The following is a 24,437-nucleotide window of genomic DNA, read 5'->3' as shown; positions in this document are numbered from 1 at the left end:
CATCAGAAATACAAGTTGTTTTGGATCTGTCATGTCCAAACAGGTTGAGCTAAACACATCTGATGATAAACCAGACAATTCTGCTCTTCTGTCAAAAAAGACCAAGTCTAAGAGGTCCAGAAGGTCTAAGATCCACACTCATCCTACCTCATCCTCTGAGTCGTCTCTCAAGTCATCGGATGAGGATGAGGAGGATGACAAAACCGCCAGAGTGCATCACAGTCGGTTCTCCTCTAAATGGGTAAAGCTTGGCACTGAAGAGGTTGGACGGGCTAGAAGCAGCAATGCAGATATATCTACTAAAGTGTCTGCGAGCAAGTCTAAAATGAAGACTTGTTCTTCTGGAGGTAAAGGCGAAGTTAAAGTTGGTAGAGATTACACCCAAAAACAACACTCTTTACCCCCTCAAGCAATGTCACAAAAGACGAGTGTAGACAAAAACTTCCAGTATGCAAAGAAAGGTGAACCACAACATACACCGAAGTCTAAGGACTCACCTATGCATTTTGCTTCCAGTGACATCAACCCTTTTGTTCACCAGTGGCAAGATGACGACCCAAACCAGCACTGCTATAAGAACCCAGCGTTCGGAAGTGCTGCTGACCTCTCCTGTAAATCCCCACTTTTGAACAGCGCTGAGAAACGCATAACAAGATGCTGCAGTGTTGACAACGGTTTGAACGGGCAGAACTCGCCTTTCAACTCCCATCTAAGCACTTATGTTACCAACAAGGGGCTCTCCAGTACGCTTAGCAGTATTGAGGATTATAAGGAGCAAGTGAACGAACCGTCTCACCAGGCATCTGCTGATATTCACAAACACCTAGCCAATCTGACAGTGACCGGCAGTTCCTCAAGTAACGATGCTCCTGGAGGCTTCGGTAACAGCTCAAGTCAGGTGGATGAAATTATGTTTGTGTACTCATCTGAGCAAGAGTCCAAGGCGAGCAAAACCCAAAGGAGAACATGTGAACATGGCACTCAAACTGAGCTCGGCCTGCAGGCAGTTAATACTGGTAGTGCTCCAAAGAGGAAAGAGCGGCACAAAAGGAGTAACACTGATGTGCCTGCAAGACAGAAAACCAAAGTGGACATTAGAGAGTCTTCAACGTGGGCCAGTATGGAAAGCATGTCGGCTCACATCTCAAAGCTGATTGACAGCACTTCGGATCTGCTGGGGGACGTCCAGGAAATGAGGACAGGCGAAACCATCAAGTCCAGTCCGAGGAGGAGTGTCAACTTGAGTGTTAACTCAAATATCAGCGTCTCCTATAGTGAGTCCAATGACCGCACCAAGAGAGACTGCTCGACTCAAACAGCTGTAGATGTTGGGATCCAGACAGAAAGGCCTTCAAGACCAGCAGAGAAGGAAGTCACTGTTCATCAGACACCAAGTGAACGGTCCAAATCTCATGAAGTCAGTCTGATAGTCAAAGTGATTGGCTCTGAGGTGGTCAGCGTGTCTCAAGACAAGAATGCACTCTGTGTAGTGAAGACTAAGGCCGATGAAAAGGTGCAAAACATGCCTGACCTGAGGTTTAACACCTCAAAGTCTGCCTCACGATCAGAGAACAACCCTCTAAAAACACCTCCTCGAAAGACGACAGGTGAAGCTCAAAGACGTGTAAGATCTGCTCCTTTTAGAGGCTCAAAGCAAAGCACGCCCCGGGCTCCAATGTCTGAAAATCTCAGTACCTCTTTAAGAAACGACCTATCGCTTTCTTTAAAGAAGCAAGCTATGTACACAGACCGGGCATCATCTCCGATACGGACTGTGGGCACGAGATTATGCATGAAACAGAAAGGAAATCAATCAGCATTTTGTCCTCAAAATCAGCATAAAAATAAAGACCATAATTCTGAGAACGACAGCCTTACTGTGCCTTCTAGCAATCAATCGGCATGCTCAAGTGCGTCAGAGGTTAATCAAATGTCCAGACAGGATTGTGATGTTTCTTCTTGTAAATCAGAATCTGTGTCTCTTGAGAAGGTGACTGAAATGAGTGGGTCAAGCTCTAAAGGATCTGATAAGTGCTCTGTAAGCCTTAATTCATCACTTGATAAATATACGGACCCTGTCAGGAGAAACGTTACAGATAAAGACAAGGATCCCAAATGGCAGATGACCTCTCAGCAGTGGAGGACTTCAATGAAAGGTTTACCTATGCAGGATCACATCTCGCCCATATTAAGTCCGACGGATGTGCACAAACAGCAGGCTGGAGCTAGACATGGAAAAACATCTAGCTACACAGGACCTGAAGTGGATCCTGTAGATTTTTACGTTGATTCCTACAATCCGTCCCCGCTCAGCAACATAACCATTCAACTTCAAGAGGACGACATGGTCTCACTGGCGCCCAGTGAGTGCAACACAGACATCCTCGTGAACATTAAACCTGTCACCAGCGTGTCCCCGTGTCAAGACCACCAGGTAGTCCCAGAGGACCTGCCCATGCACAACAAGTTCACCAACTGGTCAGGAATCACCCCTCAGCGATTAAAACCCTCGAACAAACTGGCCACATTTCTTACCAAAGACCACGACAGGAGCAGAAACTGTCCCGAGTGGGGTGAGATGGAGAGCTACGGCTCGAATGCTGAATCTGTGGCGCAGAACAACAGAAGGGTGAGAGAGATTGAAAGGCTGCGTCAAGAGAGGGAGCAGGTGATGGCGACGGTCAGCCTCAACATGAATCCGACGCCGCTGACTGTGGAGCTGACAGAGGCCAAGCTGCATTACGGCCTCGGAGAGACGGATACACTGTTGAAGATGCTGACCCCGAGGTCCAGAGAAGAGCTGGAGCCAACGACCTCTGCAACTACCAATCAGCAGCTGTATGATAGGTGAGAATACAAATTAATAAAAATTTCACTAGGATTCATAAGTTCTCATAGCTTTTAGTCTAATATATAAAAAATATAAACTCACAAAATGTCAAGAAAAGGAAATCTTCTTGCATCTATTTTCCTCACCAAACAGAAAGTGCAACCGTACACTGTCTGAACTCAAATTTTTATCTTACCAAACTAAGACAAGCTTAATTGTCTCATTAACGCATGATCAAACACACTTCATGCAAACTTGTGGTATTGAGGTCCAATGCTCAGCACTAACCTTTATAAAACATCCTTCCTATTTTTATAATTTTCTGTTTCTGTGAATGTTTCCCTCTCAGACATCGCAGGAGTATTGAGGGTTTGAGGCAAGAGAGGGAGGAACGTCTCCAGACTTACCGGAGAGCACGTAGTCTGAGTCCCAGCAAACATCCTCGCTCCTCTCCGCAAGAGGCCGTTTGCTCCTCCAAGGTGTCTGCCGCCATGCCTAGTCGACGTAAAGAGTACTTACAACAGCTCCGCCAAGAGGTGATAGACAGCACCAGGTAAGACACTACTGGTCCTCTCATAGAGCAAAAGAAAATGCCCATATCAATCTTAAATTTAATATGTAACTTTTTAGGCTTAGTATTGAAAAAGTGTAAAAAAAAAAAAAAAAAAGTTTATTGTGGTTTAAATGTAACTCAGTGAATTATCATAATGACAGAATACCAGACCCCCCAAGAGGAGAGGGCCAGTATCCGTCTGACATTGAGCAGCTGTTGCGAGACTACGGCCGAGCCCGGGAGGAGGCCATGACAGAGATCGCTAGGGCGAGAGAACGACTGCGAGAGAGGACGGAGCAGGAGAAGAAGAGGCTTCAGCAGCAGGCCTTGTCTCAGGAAGTCAAGGTTGGTTTTCAGTTCAAATTTGTGTCAGAAAGAACATAATAAGTCTCAATGCTTGTCTCACTTACAGCTTTATTTTCATTGTTGATTAATATGTTGATTATGTTCCCATTAATCGAATAATTGTTGGCTTATAAAATATCAGAAAATAGTGAAAAATGTTTGGCAGAAGTTCCTAAAGTGCAAGGTGACTTCAATAATTTTTCAATTAATCGATAAATTATGTCGTCTATTAACTGATTTTAAATTTTAAATTAGGATAAAACAGAGAAATATGCTTAATACAAGATATCAGTGGAATTTTACAGACTCACAGTTTATTTACGACACTGCAGGGTAAAATAATTCACTTATATCTTCTTTCCTGTGTGGGTCAGGATGACCTGAGGCATCGGACAAGAACCAGTAACAGCACCTTGTGCACCGGATCCAGCCTGAGCCTTTCCTCTGGACCAACATCAGGATATAACAGCGGCAACACTGCACAGCTGCTGAATGGCAACAGACCACCTCTGACTGGACAGGTTTGTACTCTAAAATTACTCAATACAATAGATTTGATTAACTGAGATTTGATAACTGAAACATCCGAAAATGTAAATGGTTTGTTTTTGTTGTAATATTTCTTTTTGAATGAGCAACACAGAGGGTAATAGTGTTGTTGTTGCTGTTTTTGTTTTTGTTCAGATCGCAGGGTTCCAGGATGAAGGGCTTAAGGTCAGGACACGTCCTCCGATATGTGGTCCTCAAAGTGTGAAGACACACAGAGCCTGGCTGTCTGCCCACGGTAAGGACTGGGCTGAGATTCACAAAAGCCAAACAGACTGGGGCAAAACTTTCTCAGCTTAAATTATCTTAAATACATTTTAAAGTTTAAATACAAGTGGACACTGACTAACGTATGTATGATTCCTAGTTTACAAAGTTTAGCCCACTCTATCCACCTCTGCATTCTCTCTATTGAAATTCCCTTTTTGTGTTTTGCTAGACGTCCGCCTTGAGCCTCCTGTCACCACGTTTGAGCCCCTGATGACTTCATCTCCATCACCCCAAGCTTGTACACGTCAACGCACCGCCTCCTTTGGCTCCTCATCCTCCATATCCACAACCTATCAGGATATCACCTCTAGTCTCCTCGGTCGAGCTCTGGCTGAGGTAATAAAAGACGTACATTTAGAGCCGATATTTTTTGATTTTCGATTAAAAAAAACATCTGGCCTTATAATACAACTGTTACAGACTAAACATTATAAGGATATTCTCTTCCAGACATTTGTATCAGGTTGAATTTTCTTTCTCTAAAGGTGCGACTAGCTTCTTCTGGGGATTTGAACAACCTGCTAATGGGCAAGGCCTCAGCAGGCTGGAGGTGAGCTCAGTCATTCTCTTCAATAAACTCAATTATCTTTGAATCTACTTACCTTCTCTGTGGGCTCTTCGATGTGATTAATCAGCTGCAAAGTGAATGCTTACCTTCATAAGTACCATTAATTTGCTAATGTATCAAGTCTGTGTTTCTTTAGGTACCAAGGAGAAGAACGAGGTATCCAGACTTACTACAAGCCCTCCTCCAGCCCATCTGTCCACGGCTTTCTGGGGGCCGGGGAGCTGGACAGACCCCTGGACAGCCTGTGGAACGTAGTCTGCCAGCTGTCCAAGAGCCACATGTATAATCAGTCAGTACGTTCTGTCTGGACACGACCACTAGATGACAGCACTCAGCTGGGTGAGCTAATGTGTCTGCTTAGTCTTTATCCAGCAATGGTTTGTATACTGTACATTACACTACCAGTGGGGGAATGCAATAAATTAAATTGGGTCAAGAGTGTTGCGTACATGCAAATTTGAGCTGGATGTACTTTACTTTTTCCATTCAATGCCGCTCTATATTTCTGCTCCTCTATAAATCAGAGGGAATTCCACCACATTTATTTGACAGTTGCTTAATTAATTAAGAGTTTTGGTTTGAACAAATCACAAAATATGTTTCAAGGTCCAGTTTGTTAGAAAGTTGAGCTTTGAGTCTCGTTCCCAGCTTGTCAAATACAGCTGGGAACTGGACCTGCCAGCCCAAAATACTTTGGGTTGGACAGGTCAGGTCGGCCACCAAGTGTCAGTATTTGACGAGCTGGGAATGAGACTCAAAAATCAACTTTCTCACAAATAGGACCTTTAACATAACACATAAACAACTGCAGACATGGTTACAATATTACAATATATCAAATACATTAAGATTTTATGTAAAAAATAACATTATATTAATGGATTAAAGTACCCGACAGTATAAGAAAATTTAAAATTGGCTCCATCTAAACCAGCTACAAAGTGAAATGCTGTTTCAGTGATAGTTCATAATATAATATTCATATAAAGCTTATTTTCTGAAGCAAATTTCAACAGTAGACTGCAAACATTAAGATAAGACACTCATTGAGTTAAGTGGCAATTTATAAATTACTCATAAGTAAGTCTTTTTTGCATTGTGAGCTTTACGTGGTAAAAGAGTTTACCTTGCAAATACTTTTTGTATTTTTGCAAATAAAAAAAAAAATTTGTCTTTGCTGCAAAACTATTTATATTTTTGCAAGGTGTTTATGGACCCTGCAGATGTATATGCTTCAAATGATGCTTCTGCACCCATTAGTTATGTAGCACTATACAGTATACAATCCCATTCATCACTGACTAGATTATTGTATTGCATGACCAACTCCATTCTCACACCTGCAGTGTGTCGTATTTACTACCTTTGCACCATCACTCTCACCTCATCGACTTTGCCCCGATCAAAAGTTTTGTTTTGTCCATTTGTGTCCTCGCTCTAAACTAGAGTTTATTGTGATGGCTCTTCCTATTTTTATATGAATATGTTAAGTTTTGACTCGAGGTTGGAGCATAAACTGATTTCCAACCGTATGTAGCAATAAAATTCCCTTTGTTTGTCTCCAGCCTTTTACATTTTATTTTATTTTCAGGTTTTTATCATCTAATTTCTCCTATCTGACACGTCTTCTATGTATTTCTGTTTAGTTTACATATTAACAGATCCGTCCTCCTGCCACCTCAGCCAGCCGCGGGACTTCTGCTGCATCAGCACCGAGTCCAAACAGGTAAGAAAAGCTGCAAGATCATCCAGCTGGTCTGCTGATTATTGCCAGTCGCCTTTTTATAAGGTTCACTGAGTATTTGCAGCATAGTTGTTCACAAAATCACGCTATAATGTGAAGGAGAAAAATTAAATGTACCCGTTGGACAGTGCTGTCTTTTGTAATTTAAACCAGCCTATGATAAACAACACTACAAGTTCTTCATCCACAATGGACTCATGCTCTCAGAAACAGCACTGAGCAAAAATAAGACTGACCCAGAGGCAGTGGGTGTGGAAGACACCATGTCAGATGTTGGTTATCAGTGTCAGCGTACAGTTGTCTCTTTGGGCTGATCAAAAGCCTGCGCTGCCTGTTTTATTAATGTCTTTTTTTCTTCTTCTGTCTGCCTCAGGCTGGCCTGTCCGTGCTGGCGATGCAATCTGTGTTCGAGGAGTCTCTGCCTCGTCCCAGTGTGGATGCCGTCCGAGGGGAGATGATGCCCAGCTGCTGGGTCCTTCAGCCAGTCAGACGTGGTGGGCAGGAAGTCACCCGAGTCATCTACCTGCTACAGGTGGGATATTATTGGTATAAATTAATCCTGATATGTGTTGTGATCGCTAGCAATTAACACGTGTATAGAAAGGCAGGTCTTTAAGTTATGATCTTGATTTTAATGGCATTTTGAAAACTATATGTAAACAAAATTCAGCAAAAAGTCTTTAAGGAGACATGTAATGCTCATTTTATTTTGGGTTATTACTAGAATAGGTTCACATTCTTTAATGCCCAATAAAAGCATCAGTTTTTTCATACTCACTCACTCACTCACTCACTACGTATGGTGACATAGCGTGATGTCAAAAAGTCACAGAATTAAAGGCTGACGAGGCATTTCAGGAGCAGTGTTTTCTGTGGGAGAGAGGAGCTCCCGTTGTCGTAAACTTTGGGCTTTTTAACTTTCAAGAACTTACATGCATAAGAACCTTTTATAACGCACTGAAGATAAGGAAAACACTGAAAAAGCACAATAGGCTCCTTTAAAAAGTTGGATGTGAATGGAATGCAAAATAACTTTCTGTAATTTATGAGCAGCCTCTGAATGCACTATGTAGAGCTCAGTCAGTCGACAGAAGCAGGCAGCTGTTTACGGTGTTTTGAAGATGAGAACGGAGTCTGGTTTGAGGCAAAAAAAAAATTTTTTTCTTTTGGCGCCAGGACTGACAGTAAACAACAGTAAATAAGAGTTTTTTCTGACATGTCAATGTGAGTTAGGTTAAAAGTGAAAGTGAAGGAGTTGAAGTTGTGACACAGCGGGTTGTTGGGGGGGAGTAGCAGTTCCAGACGACAGGGCTGTGATTTGGCATCGAATTTTGGTATCGCAGCTTTGGTGTCTGTTTCAGAATCGTTGCATCCCTGCCATATCATTGTGTTCTCCTCCAGGTGGATGTAGGAACTCCATCCTTCCCTCACCGACTGTTGAACACTGTTGCCAGAAGACAGGCAGCTGTCATCGCTGATCTTGGCGTTTTCCTCGCTTCGTAAGGACGGGATCCACAGGATGAGGACGTATTAGCAATGAGCACTTATACTGAACTGTCTCCAGCATGGAGTTAGTCTGTCTTTTGAATTTGCACCTGACATTGTTTTACTTGACTTTTTTTTTTCATTCTAAGAGCACTGTTGATTATATTGGTTCCCAGTTACACAGTTGAAGCAGCTTGTTTTGTATGAAGGTATTTTTATAAAAATTTTGAAACTGTATTTTTGTATTTCTCATGTACAGGAATGCATGAAAACAATCGTAATTCTATTTTACCAAAGATCGATTAGAAGTTTAAGGGAGCGACTTGACATGGCACATTTAGTGTATCTCGTTTAGGTTTAGACGGCTTGATAATTAATTATCCAGGTGGCAAAGTTTGGCGAGTGGCAAGTTTTCCCACTTTATTGATTTATTCATTTGATGAAAAAGGTTAATTAGTCTATTGTATTCTGTTACGTATCAGCCATTTAGCTCCCTAATGCCTGTTAGAAATATGGCATCTGTTGATTTCTAGGGCAGCCAAAAGCTAAAGTTAACAAGGTCAACGTTATAGCGAGAGAAACTTTAAACTGAAGATTAAGAGCTGGTTAACAGATAATTAGAGGTTACACTGATTTGATGTGTATATACAGAAGGCAGCATCACTTTGTACCAGTTCTGGGTCAAGCAGTTTTAGCAAATAATTAAATGCTTAAATGTTTTCGAGCCAGTTACGCAATAAAATGAAAGCTGGAAGACTGAGACATACTTACAAAATATTTTATTCATGAGGAAAACCGCATCCAAACCAATCCAATATGAAGGAAATATTTGCAAATACTGTTTAGCCCTGATTTGTCACAGTACATGTACATTCTTATTCCCTCAGGCACTGCATATTTTAAACCACTTAAAAGCCTTAACTCTGCAGAAAATGAACTTTTAATGTCATTCAACAGTAAAAAGGCAAAAGATATATGTATATGTAAGTGACTGTGTGAGATTTATTAGGGTGCAGACGAGGTCAGAAAAGAGGGAGGGTACAGTAATATTTATTTTGGTTAAAGGTAGGGTAGTCTGACTTGTTTTTGCAAAGTAGGAGAGGTTCTTCCATCTTTATTCCCTTCCTAAATCAATATTTTGCTTCAGCCTTCCATTGCAACATACAGTAGGTAATTGTTACAGAAATAGTTCTAAAGAAGACGTTAATGACCCTAAGGTGTGCCTAGTTTTTTAAATGTAAGGTTCAGCTCCTCTCACCACCCCAGTAATTTTCGCACAGTCACTAACAGGGGTGTCACGATTTAAATTCTAAATTGGAAATCGATCGAAATGAGCGTTCAGTTTTAATTACTGAAATCAGAAGCAGGATCAGCGATTCCTCCCTGTTTGTTTTTATCTCTCTCCACCCTTTCCTACTTACCTGCATCAGAAGAAAAACAACGAAACCCACCAAGATAAGAAATTCTAATCCTGGTCGTTTACCCTTCAGTATCCTTCTGCCATCTAAAGACTGTTGTTTTTGTTTTTGTGTTGGTTTTTTCAAAAGTCAAATCCATCAAATGGATTTAGAGAATCGTGACACCCCTTGTCCCTAAGCTATGCGTTGAAGAGTAAAGTGGTGTATTGGGGGAAAGAGGTATTTAGATACCGGCAAGTTTTTGAAACACTTTCGTAGCAAGACAGGGAGCTGGTGAGTTAGAAAGCCGACATAATGAAGACCCAACCAGCTGCAGGGACGCTGCTCTGTAGTCAACCCTGACCTCTGACCTCCCTTTATTTCATTATTAAAGCTGCAGTAAGATACTGACACAATATGGTACCCCACATCTGCATAAGCTCAGTTTTAAGGCCTTTTTACTCTCCTGTCTATTTATTTTGTTCCTCTTGCCTTCTGTTTGAAATGCTGTTGAATGTGTTTTATTGTTGTGATGGGTTTTTTTTATGAGCGAAGCACAGTGCTGTGTTCACGGCTGCTTGCACAAAACTGTTAACGCGTTTCTTAATGTTGCATTTAGAAAAAAAAGATTGTTTTTTGTTTGTACAGTGCTGAAACTATGCAGAAAGCTGATCAAAGGCGGGACTGTTCTCAGTCAAAGCCGGGTCAGCTGTATCCAGATATGAAGCCATATTATTTACACTAGTTGAAGGTTCACGGCTGTTTAGGGACTTCAGACGTTTCCGAGGGAACCAAAGAGAAAGAGATAAAAATACTGAAGGCAGAGTGAAGGAACATAGTGACGACTTTTTGTACTGATTTCTTTTTTTTATGTATGTCTATATATTTTCAAGTGCTCATTTCATTGTGTAAAAAACTTTATTTATGTTTTGACAATGTGTTGTAAATGTATTTTATCATAAACACCCTTCCCTTTTGCTAATAAGATGTTGTTTGGCCCGTGCGTTAGGCCATTTTTTTAAATGAATGCAATACATATTTTAAGTGAAATGTTGTTTTTTTCATTTATTTAATCGTTTGTTTCCAGAATTATCTTTAAAGGGTAACTCCACCAGTTTTACACTATTGAGTGTGTTTACAGCTCTTGAGGAGTACTGCTGCATTACAGTACGGAAAAGTAGTATAAAGGGCTCCATAGGAAGCTGCAGGTAATTAAATTGCCTCCAGTGACGTCACTCAGTGGCTCAGTTGCATCGTGGGTAATGTAGGCAACAGGTATCAAAATGCAGCCATGGCACCCATTGTGGCCAGTTTAAAAACAAACGATCAAAATCGATATCTACTTTTTCTCCCTTTGCAAAACCTGGTGCCTACATTACCCACAATGCAACTTTAGGCTTTAAACTACTTTTACACATCAGCAATAGTACTCCTCAAGACCTGTAAACACACTTTAATGACCCTGTAAGTGTCGCCAGGATATCAGAATCCAAAATTCCCACACTTAATCAGATATAGAGTTATATTATTGGTTATTTTAGCGTCTACACTTTGAGAAACATTTTGTTTTTATTAGTCTACACTTAAATAGAGAATCTAATCTCAGTATGTTGCTTTTTATAACTTGTAAAAAGTTCTATTTTTAACACATACAGATTATAAAGATGTAAACAATCTGCAAAACATCTTAAAACTCAAATAATAGAGAAATGTAATAGATTCTATGTAGGGCTTAAAGTTTCTAAAAAAAGAGCTGATCATACAGTGATATAAACCGTTTATTCCAGTCATTTATTCAAAAGAAACAAGAACTAAGACTAAGTGGAAATAGTCTGGATTAACAATGTATATATCATATGACGGGCAGTAGCAAAATAAGGTGCTGATTTACTAAGAAACAATAAAACAATGTAAAAATATTCAACTATAATTAAAAGAACTGCATTAAAGTCCTACTTAAGTAAATGTACAGAAGCATTATCTGCAAAAATGTGCTTAAAGTAACTGAAGTGAAAGGACTCGCTTGCTTTTTTGTACTTTTCTTTAACCTGAACACTGAAATGAAACCTTTTGATGGGAAATCACTTTTTAGTGGGGGGCCCAGCTTTGTGAAGGGACACCAGACATTAAATTATTCACCCAAAAATGAAAATTCAGGCTCCAGAAGTAGACCGGGACTTCAATGTAAAGACATACTGTTTTACTGTGAAACTCCAGAAATGATTTGTGAACTACAAAACTTCCAATAGTCATGAAGATAAGTAGAAAATAACTTGATTTTTGGGTGACCTTTTCCTTTAAAATCTTAAGGTGAGAAGTAACTTCTACAGCTGTCAGGTGAACTTAAAGAAGTTAATTTTCCTTCCAAATGTAGTGAATACAAAGTAGCATAAAATGGAAATTTCAAGTAAATGTACTCAGTTACTTTCCACCTCTGCTGTCACATTATCTGACAGGTGTTTTCAGTGTGGAAGTGATGGACATCCTTTGTAATGTGAGGATCTTTCTCCAGGTTTTGTTTCCATGTCCAGACCTTCTCCTCTCTGCGCTGCATGGCAAATGGCACGCAGGGGCAGCAGTAGAGGTGACATTTATGAGAGGGCTGGTGGGTGGGTGGGTGTTGTGTGTGTGCGATTAGAGCCCGGTCAAGGGGCGGGGTGGAGGAGCAGAGTGGGGGGTGCACAGGAGATCAGAAGTGTCTCTGCCATTTAGAGTCACCGGCTCTTGTCAGGAATGTCCGTCCCCTGCGCGCTCAGATCATGTACTGGATGCGCCCACTTTATTTTTAACCCGGCAGGGTGGGTCAGTCGCTGGCTTTCGGGAATGAGCGTGGAGCGCGCGGCGCACACAGCCCCTTTCCCTCGTCCCCCGTGCCCTCCTCGAGCTGTGGAGACCCTCCGTCCGCTCTGACCGGCACCCCGCTGCTTCAATGGGATTATAATTGCTTTATTGGCAGGGAGAAGGCTCAACATAAACACTTTAAGACAGGACGACATCCAGAAGCAAGTAAGTGGAAATTGAAGGCAGCGCAAGTTGCGCAATTGTTAAATGAGATTATTGATCCGTGGCCAAATAGTTTCTGTCATTTCTGTAATGCTGCTCGTTCCGTTTACACTGCTGTTGTTTGAAGTAGAGTTAAAAGTTTCCTTCTGAACCACCTGTTGGACCAGGCTGCCATTTTAATAAAGTCGTGACGTCGTTTTCAGAGGCTTTTTTTTTAAAAGGCTAATTATTTATTTTAAATTAACTCGCACTGCTGTTAAAGTCAGCCTATTTAATTAAGCTACATCTTTGTAAAGTCACGAGTTATCAGCTTGTTATCTTTCAGTGTGGAGCGGGCGCGTTGAAAGTGCGCACGGCGACGTCAGCGCGCATGTTTACGCGTGGAGAAGTGCGCGTAACAAAAGTTGGTTTGCTGACGTAAAAGTAACGGTGCGAAAAGATGGTTATGCCAAGGTCAACACACACTGGCAGACTGGTTGAATGTGATGCAAACATGTATTGTTAAAAGGAAAACTTCTGCTCTGAGACTCAGGAAACATTTGATACATGTTGGAAAGAATGGATTGAGTTTATCAGTGACATTGTAACCCCTGGTTCTCTGCCACACACACATTTGGGCCTCTTGTTTGTTTGATAAGTGTACAGTGTAAGAAGCTTTGTATCTGTTGACTTTCTCCTCAAAAAGGAAAAGTAGCAGTATTGCACCTTAAAAATACTGCATGACATCTAAATACCCCCCATAGGAAATGTCAAAGTAAAGTAAAAGTACACAATCAGCAAAATGTGCATCTTATTTTACTGATTTATCATTATTGCTGTTGCTTTAATGTGTAAGCAGCATTTTAATGTTGAGGCTACTCAAGGTGAAGCTTATTTATATATTTTTATTTATACATTAAGCATTTTTATTCACTTTAGTTACATTTATAACAGCGCCAGTGTTGTAAAAAGTACCCAAAATCAAACTTGAGTAAAAGTAAAGATATCATGGTAAAATGTTTCTTTTGTAAAAGTGAAAGTCACCCATATGAACAATGCTTGAGTATCCAATACTATTTTTGTATTAATTTATTTTGCAATAAATGTAATTATCAAAGCAAAAGTGAAATTACACATATATTTAGATCTGGGCTGTCACAACATCAGATTTACACTACATGGTTATCTTGGTCACTATATTGCCACGTCCCTAATTTAGTTGTATGTATATACTGTATATTTAAAGGTGCTCTGTGTAACAATTTGCCGCAATGTACATGTATTAATCACTTTTTTATTGTCCATATTTGAGTGGTTTGTAAAGTCCTGATGTAAAAAATGAGACCTTCCCCATCTCTCTCAGTTGCCTGTAGTACGAGCCTGTGGACGATTAGTTTAAGTTGTTTAATGCTGCTGGAATTTTCTTGAAAGCCTCGTCTCGGTGCCTCTCTCCGCTCCGCTGACAGAGAGAAACAGTAGCTAATGTAGTTTAGAAATGGAGCCTGCTGACGTAAACTAACGACCGGCTTCCTGCACGAGACGGAGGTTCCACTTCTGGTTATTGAAATCAATGTTCTTTTTATCAGATTGCCAATAAAATAAATGAATTTAAAAATGTGATCTGCAAAGTAAATAAGTAACGTAATCAAATAAATGTAGTGGAGTAGAAGTAAAGTATTTGTCTCTGAAATATGGTGGAGTGGAAGTATAAAGTAGCAGAAAATGGAAATAGTCAGTCACTGAAGCTCAGGTACTTTCCAAAATTGCATGTTTTCTCTTTCTTTCTCTTCCACAATGTTTTTTTTCCCCCATCCATGATCCAAAAACAGTGCGGCGTCTTCTCAGATAACAAAGAAGTAAAATGTTCCTCGAGCAGAGGAGTCGTCCCTCCTCATTCCCCTTAAAAGGACAAGTGTGAGTGTGTCGCTGTGTCTGGACGGGCAGCGACTTTTCGTGTAAACACACTCCAGGAATAGTTTACTATCGATTCCTTATAACCTCTCACGGGATCAGGCTCCAGTGTTGTTGCAGTCAAAACAAATATTGACCACAACCGAGGAGCCTTTTTTCGCACGCTTTGGCTCAATTTCCACCATGTGTTTTATTAAAGTAGCAGCTAGTTTGATGTTGATATTGACAGTCCCTCCATATTGATCTCTGTCCACTTTATGTTCATGCCTCGGATTCGCTCCTCTTGACCACAGACGTGCCTCTCCTCAGTCCCGTGGCCGCTTCAGTTTCACACACGCTGTCGGTCACACGACTTGACCACACCCATCTCTTGTTTCATCCTCTCCATCTGACTCCACGCTGCTCAGAATAATGTGCTCTCGATCCAGCCGGCTAATGCGTTCCCTGCTCCTCAGAGTGCATCGACGAGGAGTTTACTTACAGCTGCTGCGGGTGCCGCTTCCAGAGTCATTATAATTCATCTCCAGCGCTGATTTGATGTTTACATTGTTCATATTTGTTTACAACGTAGAGTGTAGTCAATTAAAATCACAAGCGGGGAGGTTATCATCAAAGAGAAGTTTTTTTCACACTTCAGAAACGACGAGTTGTTTTGTTTCCACTCATCTTCAGAGCAAAAAAACCTGATTCACACCTTTTAACCAGCTGCATCCACAGATATCAGAACTCGTGTTTCATTATTATTGTAATGCGACGTGAGTTTTAATAAAAAGAAATGCAATCTGCTTTATTTCGTCTGAGGTCAAGCAGCTCTTGAATATCTTAAGAAGTTCCAGCCGACATTTTAATCATCCCTCTTGACATTTGTGCGACTTTTGAGAAATTATCCAGCACACCTTACTCACCAGCTCACAATGTGCAGCCATAAAAATGATGTATTTAGTCGACCGTGAGGCCAGGGCTTTATCTACTACAGGCGATAGAAAGAAATACAAGGCCGGTGCTTTATTTGTCTTATCAGTAGAGGGTAATAATACTCTGTATCAATTTCATATTGAATTTATGCCAAATACCACACAATGGTAACACCAATAATATGATTTATAATACTGTATACTTACACAGAGATGAGCGAGTACATTATCTGTATCTGTTCAACCATCTTAATTATCTGTATTCAAATCTGGAACAGGCAGGAATTAAATTGGAGGCGGGTGGGACCAACCAGAAGTTGATCAGAAGTCGTTACATTTATTATTTATTAGAAAACTATTTACAGAACAGCCTCAGAGTTGAGCTTCGGATCAGTGTTTTTAATCCAAAGAGTTAGACAACTATTCACGGATCAAGATTTTGTATAAACTTGTCCGAATAAACTTCATCCCGAGTCCTGATATAGACACATTTTACTCTGATGATACTCGTTTGAGCTGAGCACTCGCTCAACCCTACGCTCACATTATTTATGTGTCAGTCATGTTAGCTTTGCTGAACCCATCAGACAAATCTAAACTATTGCTGACACACATCATTTGTTGATTAGTCCAATGGTTGATTGCCGGAATCGTCACCAATTAGGATCACTGATGAATCATTTAAGTGGTTTATGAAAGGAAACTAGAATGGCACTCAGTAGAAAGCATACCTCCGCCAAGGCCCAACAGTCTCCTTTAATTCAATCAAACCTAATCCAATATCAAAGTCGGTAGCCCTGAGTATCAGACGTTTTAGTCGAGTCATTGTGAAAATAATCAAAACACAGGTGGATAATGAAAACAGCTGCTAGTTGAAACTCTAGTGGAAACAGTGTCGTCTTTAGTAATTATTCTTGACAGTCTTCTTTGAGAGCATTCAGTAACTATTGCTCCAAATGAGTCACTCTTCAGTCAAAACTCGAATATCATGCCTCTGCAAGAAACACCTCACAGCTGCAGTCACGCACTGTTACCCTTGTTTTATTAGTGGCTGCAGCATATTGGGGATTTTTAGACTTTAATTCTGCATTGCAGGAACTCAGAGCTGACAGGGTGACCTGCTGTGAGTGAGCAGGACGCCCAAGGACGCCGCAAGAGGACGACTCCTATGCTATTGACAGGCACACACTTAAAGTGGCAGGCGGTGAACTTTCTGTCACAGGACCTTCACAGCTTGCCTTCTCGCAGCTCTAAAAACGAAGCCTTGCACAGTGTCAGTGAGAATAAGTCCCAGCTCAGCTCGCACACTTAATTTGCTGCGATTTTCTGTTTGGCAGCTAACAGCCAGCCGGCCCTCCGACACGATTAGCGTCTTACAGGTTTTGTAAACAGCTGACAGTTTGTGGATACGGGTTTGTATGCCGTGTAAGGAGGGTTTGTGCGGCGTGTTGTGCAGCAGTCCTGGTCCAGGTTGTGTGTGAGGTGATAAGGGAATCCCCGGTGGTGGGTGGAGCATCCCTGGACTGATAACAGCCGCCTGCAGACGGCTGATACTGGAGACCTGTAGGATGCCATCATTGTGCATCACTGAGGGGCCTCTTTTCTGGATTCGCTGGAGAAACAGCCTCTGTGGTCACATTGTGAATTCGTGTCAGCAGTGATGGAAAGTGACTAAGTATATTTACTCAAGTACTGTACTTTGTGGTCCCTGTACTTAAGATTTTCCATTGTATGTTGCTTTATATTTCTATTCCACTACATTAAATTTCCCACTGAAGTGTACCGGAGGAGAGGTCATAGCATTAAATCAAAATACTACTTGTACTGCAGAATTGTACTTTCAGTAAGTACAGTGATTAAGGAAATGTTCTTATGTTTGCCTCATCTATAATTTAATTGTATTAATCATCACCCAAATGTCTGATATGAAACATATTTGGTAGTGTTTCTTGTCTTGTACAGTACCAACACAAGTTCCCCGCCTCACCTCAACCTCACACACTTTTCCTCACAAATACCCGCCAACAGAAACCCTGCAAAAACACACACACACACTCACACTCTTACAGTTCAAACTACGTGAGCGGCATCATTCAAAAGGAGGTGTCTTCGTCATGTTCTGCAGTACAGAGGGGTTGCCCTCCCCCTGTGAAGCCTGATAAGAGAGCTATGCTGCACCCAGATAGAGCTATCTGAGCGGTAACCCTTCAACCCGCCATTCCACACAAGGAAGACTCAAACCCACCGCAGGCAGCCGAGCAGAGTGACACACACACAAAATGGAGATTATCACAGGGCCAATGTGAAGGCTGTGTGAAAGTGTACCTGTCTCAGATAGATTTCTTCCATCTACTTCAGCTGTTTAGCAGAATGCTGCAACGCTGTTTTGCTGTGAAGCTCCAGAAATGTTTTGTGGACTACAAAACTTCACCAGAGTTTCCATCTGCATCTTTGTGTAAACTTTCCTTTAGACTGCGCTCAGAGAAACAGCCTTCTCGTGTCAAACTCTGCACATTCATCAATCTGCTCTGCGAAGGTCAAACACTCAAGTGATGTAACAATGAGAAAAACACATTTTTGCTTGGAGGAAAACTGTAAACGTCTTTGCTCGCCGCTGTCATGATTTATGATATACTTTTATCATTAACAGGTGCTGAACCCCAGTTAATCCGCATAATCAATCATATTAACACCTCTATTGTCTGTTTTTCCCCTCTGTTTCAGACTACCTCCAGTATCAGAGGTCCATCCTGTCATTTGGTCCCCTCTGTTCATTTCTCTACACATCCAGACTACCTGAGGACGCCGCCTGCCGTCCCCTCACCCGCCCGCCACGCTGGCTACCGCCATGACTTCCACCACAGACTTTGACAATGCGGAGATCACGCAGCAGTACAGCCACATCAACACCCGCTTCGACCTCCCCGACGAGGAACTAGACAATGACAACAGCTCTGCCCGGCTGTTTGAGCGTTCGCGCATCAAGGCCCTCGCAGGTGAGTGCATGCATAGTAAACAGGCTGCGTCCTCTCTGAGGCATTCATGTGACGGATTTTTGAGATGACAGTGTCTCTTTAAAAAGGGCAGAACGGATGAGCTATAATGGGTGTCTGCTTAACTTTGGCAGGTTTGAATGAGCTTGAATGTGTCACTGACCTTCACTTAGATTTAATCAAAGAAACCACAAAACCACCCAGCAGGTGATTCATTATCTGACTCTGAAGCTCTCAGCTAGAGCTCTGCAGATGTTGTTGTGTGTGTGTGTGTTTGTGTGTGCATGTTTCACACACCCCCCAGCAGCTGAGCCCTGACACCGCTCCACACCCTCTGCAAGTAACCGGGATCACTTGCACATTCCCAGAATGACCAGCGTCTGACCGATCTGGACAGCTGCCCTGCCCGTCTGCCTCTCATAGCACAGATCCCTGGCATTTCTGGCTTAGCTGGTGGCTGTGACACACCTGCGGGGTGGCTGCTTGGGGTTTTAAAATAGCAGCGTCTCTGTGGTAGAAGGAGGCATAATACAAAAGGGGAGCTGAGGGTCACAGTGCTCATTTCTGTAAAGCCTTAGACACAAGAGAGGTCAGTCACAAGGTGGTATAACATGAATTCAACTCTGGGTAGCGCAGGTTATGAAAACTTTGGTACTTGTATGGCTATATTGCCTGCTGTTGCTCTATAGATACTAAAATGTGACATTTGTTTGGATACATTTGCAGGAACAACAAGTCCTTTTGTAATTTGAGAATCCTTACAGGATAATTCTGGTGATATTGTACATTTTCTTTTAATTTCTTTTGATTTAACAATCATGAAAACACCAATAAGTGTCGCCTGTGTCACCAAAGCCTGGTATATCTTTATTCCTCTGTGGCGCAGAGCTCCATTGCTGTCCTGAAAGTATTTAAAAATGCATCAATGAGCCACACTGTTGCACTGGGTGACATGTTCCCTCCTTACTATGAAAATGGGCGCTGTAGTTTATTTTGGGTCACATCCCTGCTGCTGTAAATACTCACAAGAGACACACAAGTGTGTATTAATCCTCCGCTGAAAATAGTCCCCCAACAAAAACACATATTACTCCTGTTTGAGTAACTTTTACTGAAGACTACAGTACCCAACTGTTTCAGATAATTTTTTTAAAGAGCTTTTTTTAAAAATGAAATTATATTGTGAGCTATTTTGAAAATGTGCTTTTCAGTCGGAGCCATTTGGCCGAGGAATGAGAACCAGACACGGTCAGGAACTGACATGTTTTTATATGTTTGTTTATGACAATAATAAACTACATACTGTAGATCACCAGCTTTATTTTCCGAGATTTCATGGTACGTGTCCAAAGAGGCTCTTTTTGATGTGAGGGCTTGCTAGCATTGGCCGCTTGACCAACACAGGCTACACCCTTGCAAACACTCCCTGGCTGACTGCACCAGATTGGACGGACGCCACTTGTGGGCTGTTCTGACATAACCAATGCTATAGCAGCATCTATGCCCCTTTAACTGTGGTTTTCATACAACCATATGCTTCTCTTGAACCACTGCAGTTCTGCCACCAGGGCATAGCTTGAACCCTGGCAAGTTGGATGACGTGATCTCGCGGATCCAGTTGCCTCGCCAGGTGAAATGGTTCTAGATCAAATCTAACTTCAGTACTATTTCCTATACATGTCAGTGCCTTGATGTAACGAGATGGCCATTTACAGAATGCAAATACCCTGAATGGCAACGATGAAAAAGTCATTACAAGTATGAAAAATGGATGAATGAATGAATGAATTAAGGATTACAAGTTAGAATCAAGAACTGTCTGATCCGTCAGCTGTTAGCACTCGATGCTATGAACACATTTCCGTCTATGCCAAAAAAGCATTTTGGTTTGATGTCCGGTCAGGCCAAACTGTTTAAAGTCATTTTTAAAGGCAGACCGTTTATCGGCTAGTGCTCTCACCACTTTCCTTGCTGTCTCTTTAAGTGATCAAGGCTTCTGTGTGGGTGTTGGTGATATTGTGTTGGAGTGCTGCTGCTGCTGCACTGATGTTTCTGTAATGCAATCAGTGTTTCCTGTCAGAGAGAGAGAGAGAGAGTGGTACAGAGAGGGAGGGAAGTGAAGAGAGAGAGGCAGGAGTTGAGAGAAGCTCTGAATGACACCCGCTGCTGATTTACAGCTTGTGAACTCAGAAATATGCACCCAGCATGCCTTCAAAGCTCACACATTACATGCTGGATCTCTAACCATTTACACTGCTCCTTACATAAAAACTAAAAAAAGGCTGTTTGCTTTAAGATTGGATGTTGGCACAAGAAAAACCACAACTGTGCCATACACTTTACATCCAGTGATGTCACGACTGTGTGGGAGCGCTGTGTGGATGGGAGGGAGTCGTGTGGGCACGTGGACGTATTGAAACATATTGTATGCATGGATGGGGCGAGAGAATTCACTCTGAACTGAACCGAAGGCTGCCTGAGCCCATGTGCCGCCTGAGAGTGGAGGCATAGCATCATCACGGCAGCGGCGAGGAGAGAGTGAGAAGGGAAGAAGGAGAGGGAGGGAGGGAGGGAGGGAGGGAGGAAGAGAGGGAGGGAGGGAGCACAAGAGGGATCTGGAAAGGAGGACAGAGAGCCAAGAGACAGAGAAGAGGAGAGACGTGGAGTGCCAAGCTCCTCTGTCGGCTCCAGGGCTGCGTGTTGTTGTTGTTGTTGTCGTTTGGGGGTCAAGATGAGCAGCCCGTGCCTGCTGCGTGCGGCCCCTATAAGCCAGCCCCGGCTCAGAGAGGTCAAGATCAGCCTGAAGGCCAGCAGCAGGGAGACCACAGCCATCCGGAGCAGCAGTGGAGGGACCAAGGAGGCCGCAAGCCGCACCTATGCCCTAGCAGAAAAAGAGGCCCCTGTTCGGGTAGGCATGAGCAGCAGCAGCCGGAGCAAGAGCACCCCGGCGGTCCACCGGGCCCAGAGACCCGAAAGCAGGAAGTCGGCGAGGGGAAGCAGCAGCAGCGGGAAGCAGCAGGAGCCTGAACACCACCCGGAGAGGAACGGCACCGTCCTGCACATCCCACTCTCCGTGGCGCCCACGGGACTCTCCCCCTTCTCCTCGTCCTCTTCATCGTCCTCCTCCTGCACCCCCAGACGTCAGCGACCCTCTCACCCTCACCCTCATCCGCCCCCTGCCCTCCTCTCCTCCTCCTCTTCCTCCTCAGCGAAAAGTATGAAGCGGGCGCGCTGGCTGAGTTACAGCACCTCCAACATCTGTTTCAACTCCATCCTGGATGGACGCTTCAGGCAGTTGCAAGGTACAGGGGTCCTGATGGGAGAGCTGCGTGTGTTTGTGCACCTGTGTGTGTCTGAGAGGGAGTTTGTCAATCCTCACCCGCCGGCCGGCCTCACAGATGAGAGAGATAACACTTTTCCAATCATGCCCCTCCCTTCCCTCAACTTGTGTTTGTGTTCAGGCCAGGACGGGAGCACAGGGAGGTTGGGCTGTGATGTGAGCAAGTGTGAGGTTAGTTCGTCATCCTGATGCAAGAGCTGGGAAAAAAGCCTGAGCTATTATAGCCGTGGCCCTTTTTATTAAAACGTATATGGTAGTAATTTATTTATTTTCAGGAAGCTGTGGCTGTGCCCCAATTGTTCACTGACTTGTCTTTGAATAATTCATAGGCCAACTCCTAAAAAGGTTGTGATGTTTTTTCCCTCCAAAGCCATTCATTGCCAGGTAGTGTTACATGCTTGCACCCTTATGTTCTCCTTTTTCTTAAAAATAACAAATATATTCATAATTTTTCCTCGTCACCTTTTCTCCATATGGCCCTTACCCTTCACAAAACTATTCCGAAGAACAAAGTATTCCCTCGTTTTGATCCTAACCTCCTTTCTTTCCTGAATAACTGCGTCGGCGGTGTTAAAAAATAATCATTTTCTCTGGCGGTTTAACTTTTCCCTGCCTGTGTTATTAAGGTTTTAAAAGCAGGGTTTGCCGTCACTGTGGATTTTTGTTAGCTTGCACTATGCTATCCAACTCCCTGATGACAGGAGTGCATTAGCGAGAGGAAGAAAATGGAGGAGACGATGCAGGAACAGAGAGGGAAACATGCTTTTTTTTTCTGCCCCTGCTTGATTTCAAGTATCGACGGATTCTGAAGAGCCAACTGATACGTGAAGCGGCAAACTTTTGAAGAGAGGCTGCTCGGAGACAAGTGTATTGATCCACCCACTGCATGTCATGAAATGTTATTAACTTTTTATTCAGCCGTTATTGGGGAGATCTGGTCACTGGAATCAAGATGGACAGAAGAGCAATAACATTAAAACATAAGGAATAAATAGATAAAGAGAGGGGAAAACAAGCTGCTTTGCATTTATTGATTTCAACCATTCATCCATTTTCTTATGTCTATCTTAGGATTGGACTCATGGTGATTCTGCTGCTGTTTTTGTCTTTTTGTCTAGTTGTTTTTGTGACACATTGACCTTTAACCTTTTAGTTTTACTCAGCTCTGTCTGCACACCTTCCACTTTAAGTCTTTCAGCCTTTAATTTTCTCCATGTACTGTTTAAAATTACAGTCTCACCCGTGAGTTTGACCCTCAAATTATTGTGAATATGAGCTCTGTCAGCCTTTGTCAACCTTTGCGGTTCTTGTGCTCCGTTTGCACCTACATTTAAAAGAGGACTCCACTGATTCAAGAATTACACTCTTGCGGCATTGTTGGACTAACGATAGACTGTTTAAAGAGAGTAGAAATATTCAATGCAAATACCGGTACGATCAGTTTTGAGTATGACTTAAGTACAAAACCACGTATAAGCAGCTGTTATAAAACCTTTCTTTGATCTAGTGTATTGCAGTTGGCACACATATGCGTCCAAGCCCGTGGTGAACTCTGCTTGTGTAACGACGACACACCCCCAAGCTGCTTTTGTTTGGCTCTGTTTGTTCACCCACTGAATAATGCGTGTTGCCTTGCTTCAGTCTCCTCTACCAGCTGTAATTTCATCTTCCAAAAAGTTTGATTTTCTGTTTTGGTCCATGGCTATTCTTGAGTAAAGTTAAAGTACAAATCTAAGAATATTTTTTTTTATAAAGGAGGCCCCTGGTGCATACATTACCCACAATTCAACTTGACCAACGATCAATTCTGTTGCTGATGGCAGCTAATGTAGTTTTGAGCTGCTAGCTTCAAGCAGAGATGTCCCACTCATTTCTAACTGTACACCCGCAGATTTTTTTCCATTTTCAAACTTGCAGTCTTCAGCTGCAACCGATGCTGACTCAAGTGTTGTCACTTAAGACACGTTACGCAGATTCCTCTGGAGCCAGAAAAGGCTATAAACAACTTTTTCTTTCGTATTTGCAGTCGTACTCCCTGAGACCTTTGTGGAGGTCCCCTTATCCCCCTGTTTTGCTTTTTACAGCATCAAGAAATATTTAGCAAAAGCTCAGACAATTCAGCTCACACTGCAACCCAATTGCAATAACAATTGTTGGCGATATGCTGAAACTTAATGAATATTTAGGTTTGATTCTCAATTTCATCTTGTGACCACGCTGTTGTCAAAAAACACTTGGTTAGGGTTTGGAATAGATCATGTTTTGTCTTAAGATATCTGTTTTGGTCGCCACAAACACAGCTGGAAATCGTCCCATGGTCTACATAATAATATCCAGCGGTGTGACGCTTACAAATGTTGAAACGCAGCCTAACTCCACTACCATCCCCTCCAACCTCTGACATGAAAGTTAGGTCGTAAATATGCAACGTGTTGTAGAAATGTCAATATGGTACGTAGCCTATGGCACAACATTTTATCAGCCGACTGTGCTTGTAGACCTAAAACATGTCTTGAGGAGATATGTAAACAAAGCCAACAGTGGAGTTGTTTCATCTTC

The 24,437-nt window shown here is 42.4% G+C and overlaps 2 protein-coding genes across 2 annotated transcripts in view; both read left to right on the top strand.

Annotated features, from left to right (window-relative positions):
* Positions 1-10,788, top strand: part of stard9 (StAR-related lipid transfer (START) domain containing 9) — a 40,393-nt gene extending 29,605 nt beyond the window's left edge. Inside the window, exons 23-33 of the mRNA XM_073483119.1 lie at positions 44-2,847; positions 3,180-3,383; positions 3,545-3,728; positions 4,103-4,249; positions 4,413-4,512; positions 4,714-4,880; positions 5,030-5,094; positions 5,249-5,451; positions 6,759-6,838; positions 7,230-7,388; positions 8,258-10,788. Of these exons, the coding sequence (XP_073339220.1) occupies positions 44-2,847; positions 3,180-3,383; positions 3,545-3,728; positions 4,103-4,249; positions 4,413-4,512; positions 4,714-4,880; positions 5,030-5,094; positions 5,249-5,451; positions 6,759-6,838; positions 7,230-7,388; positions 8,258-8,359 (4,215 nt within the window). The 3' untranslated portion in view covers positions 8,360-10,788. The remainder of the gene's footprint in view (positions 1-43; positions 2,848-3,179; positions 3,384-3,544; positions 3,729-4,102; positions 4,250-4,412; positions 4,513-4,713; positions 4,881-5,029; positions 5,095-5,248; positions 5,452-6,758; positions 6,839-7,229; positions 7,389-8,257) is intronic.
* A 1,691-nt stretch (positions 10,789-12,479) lies between these two features.
* sptb (spectrin, beta, erythrocytic) overlaps positions 12,480-24,437 on the top strand; it is a 44,605-nt gene continuing 32,647 nt past the window's right edge. Inside the window, exons 1-2 of the mRNA XM_073483048.1 lie at positions 12,480-12,744; positions 18,270-18,541. Of these exons, the coding sequence (XP_073339149.1) occupies positions 18,394-18,541 (148 nt within the window). The 5' untranslated portion in view covers positions 12,480-12,744; positions 18,270-18,393. The remainder of the gene's footprint in view (positions 12,745-18,269; positions 18,542-24,437) is intronic.

This window comes from Pagrus major, chromosome 16 (genome assembly GCF_040436345.1).
Source record: "Pagrus major chromosome 16, Pma_NU_1.0".
NCBI classification, from domain to species: Eukaryota; Metazoa; Chordata; class Actinopteri; order Spariformes; family Sparidae; genus Pagrus; species Pagrus major.
Note: the sequence above shows the minus strand (reverse complement) of the source record. Positions and strands in the feature narration are given on the sequence as shown.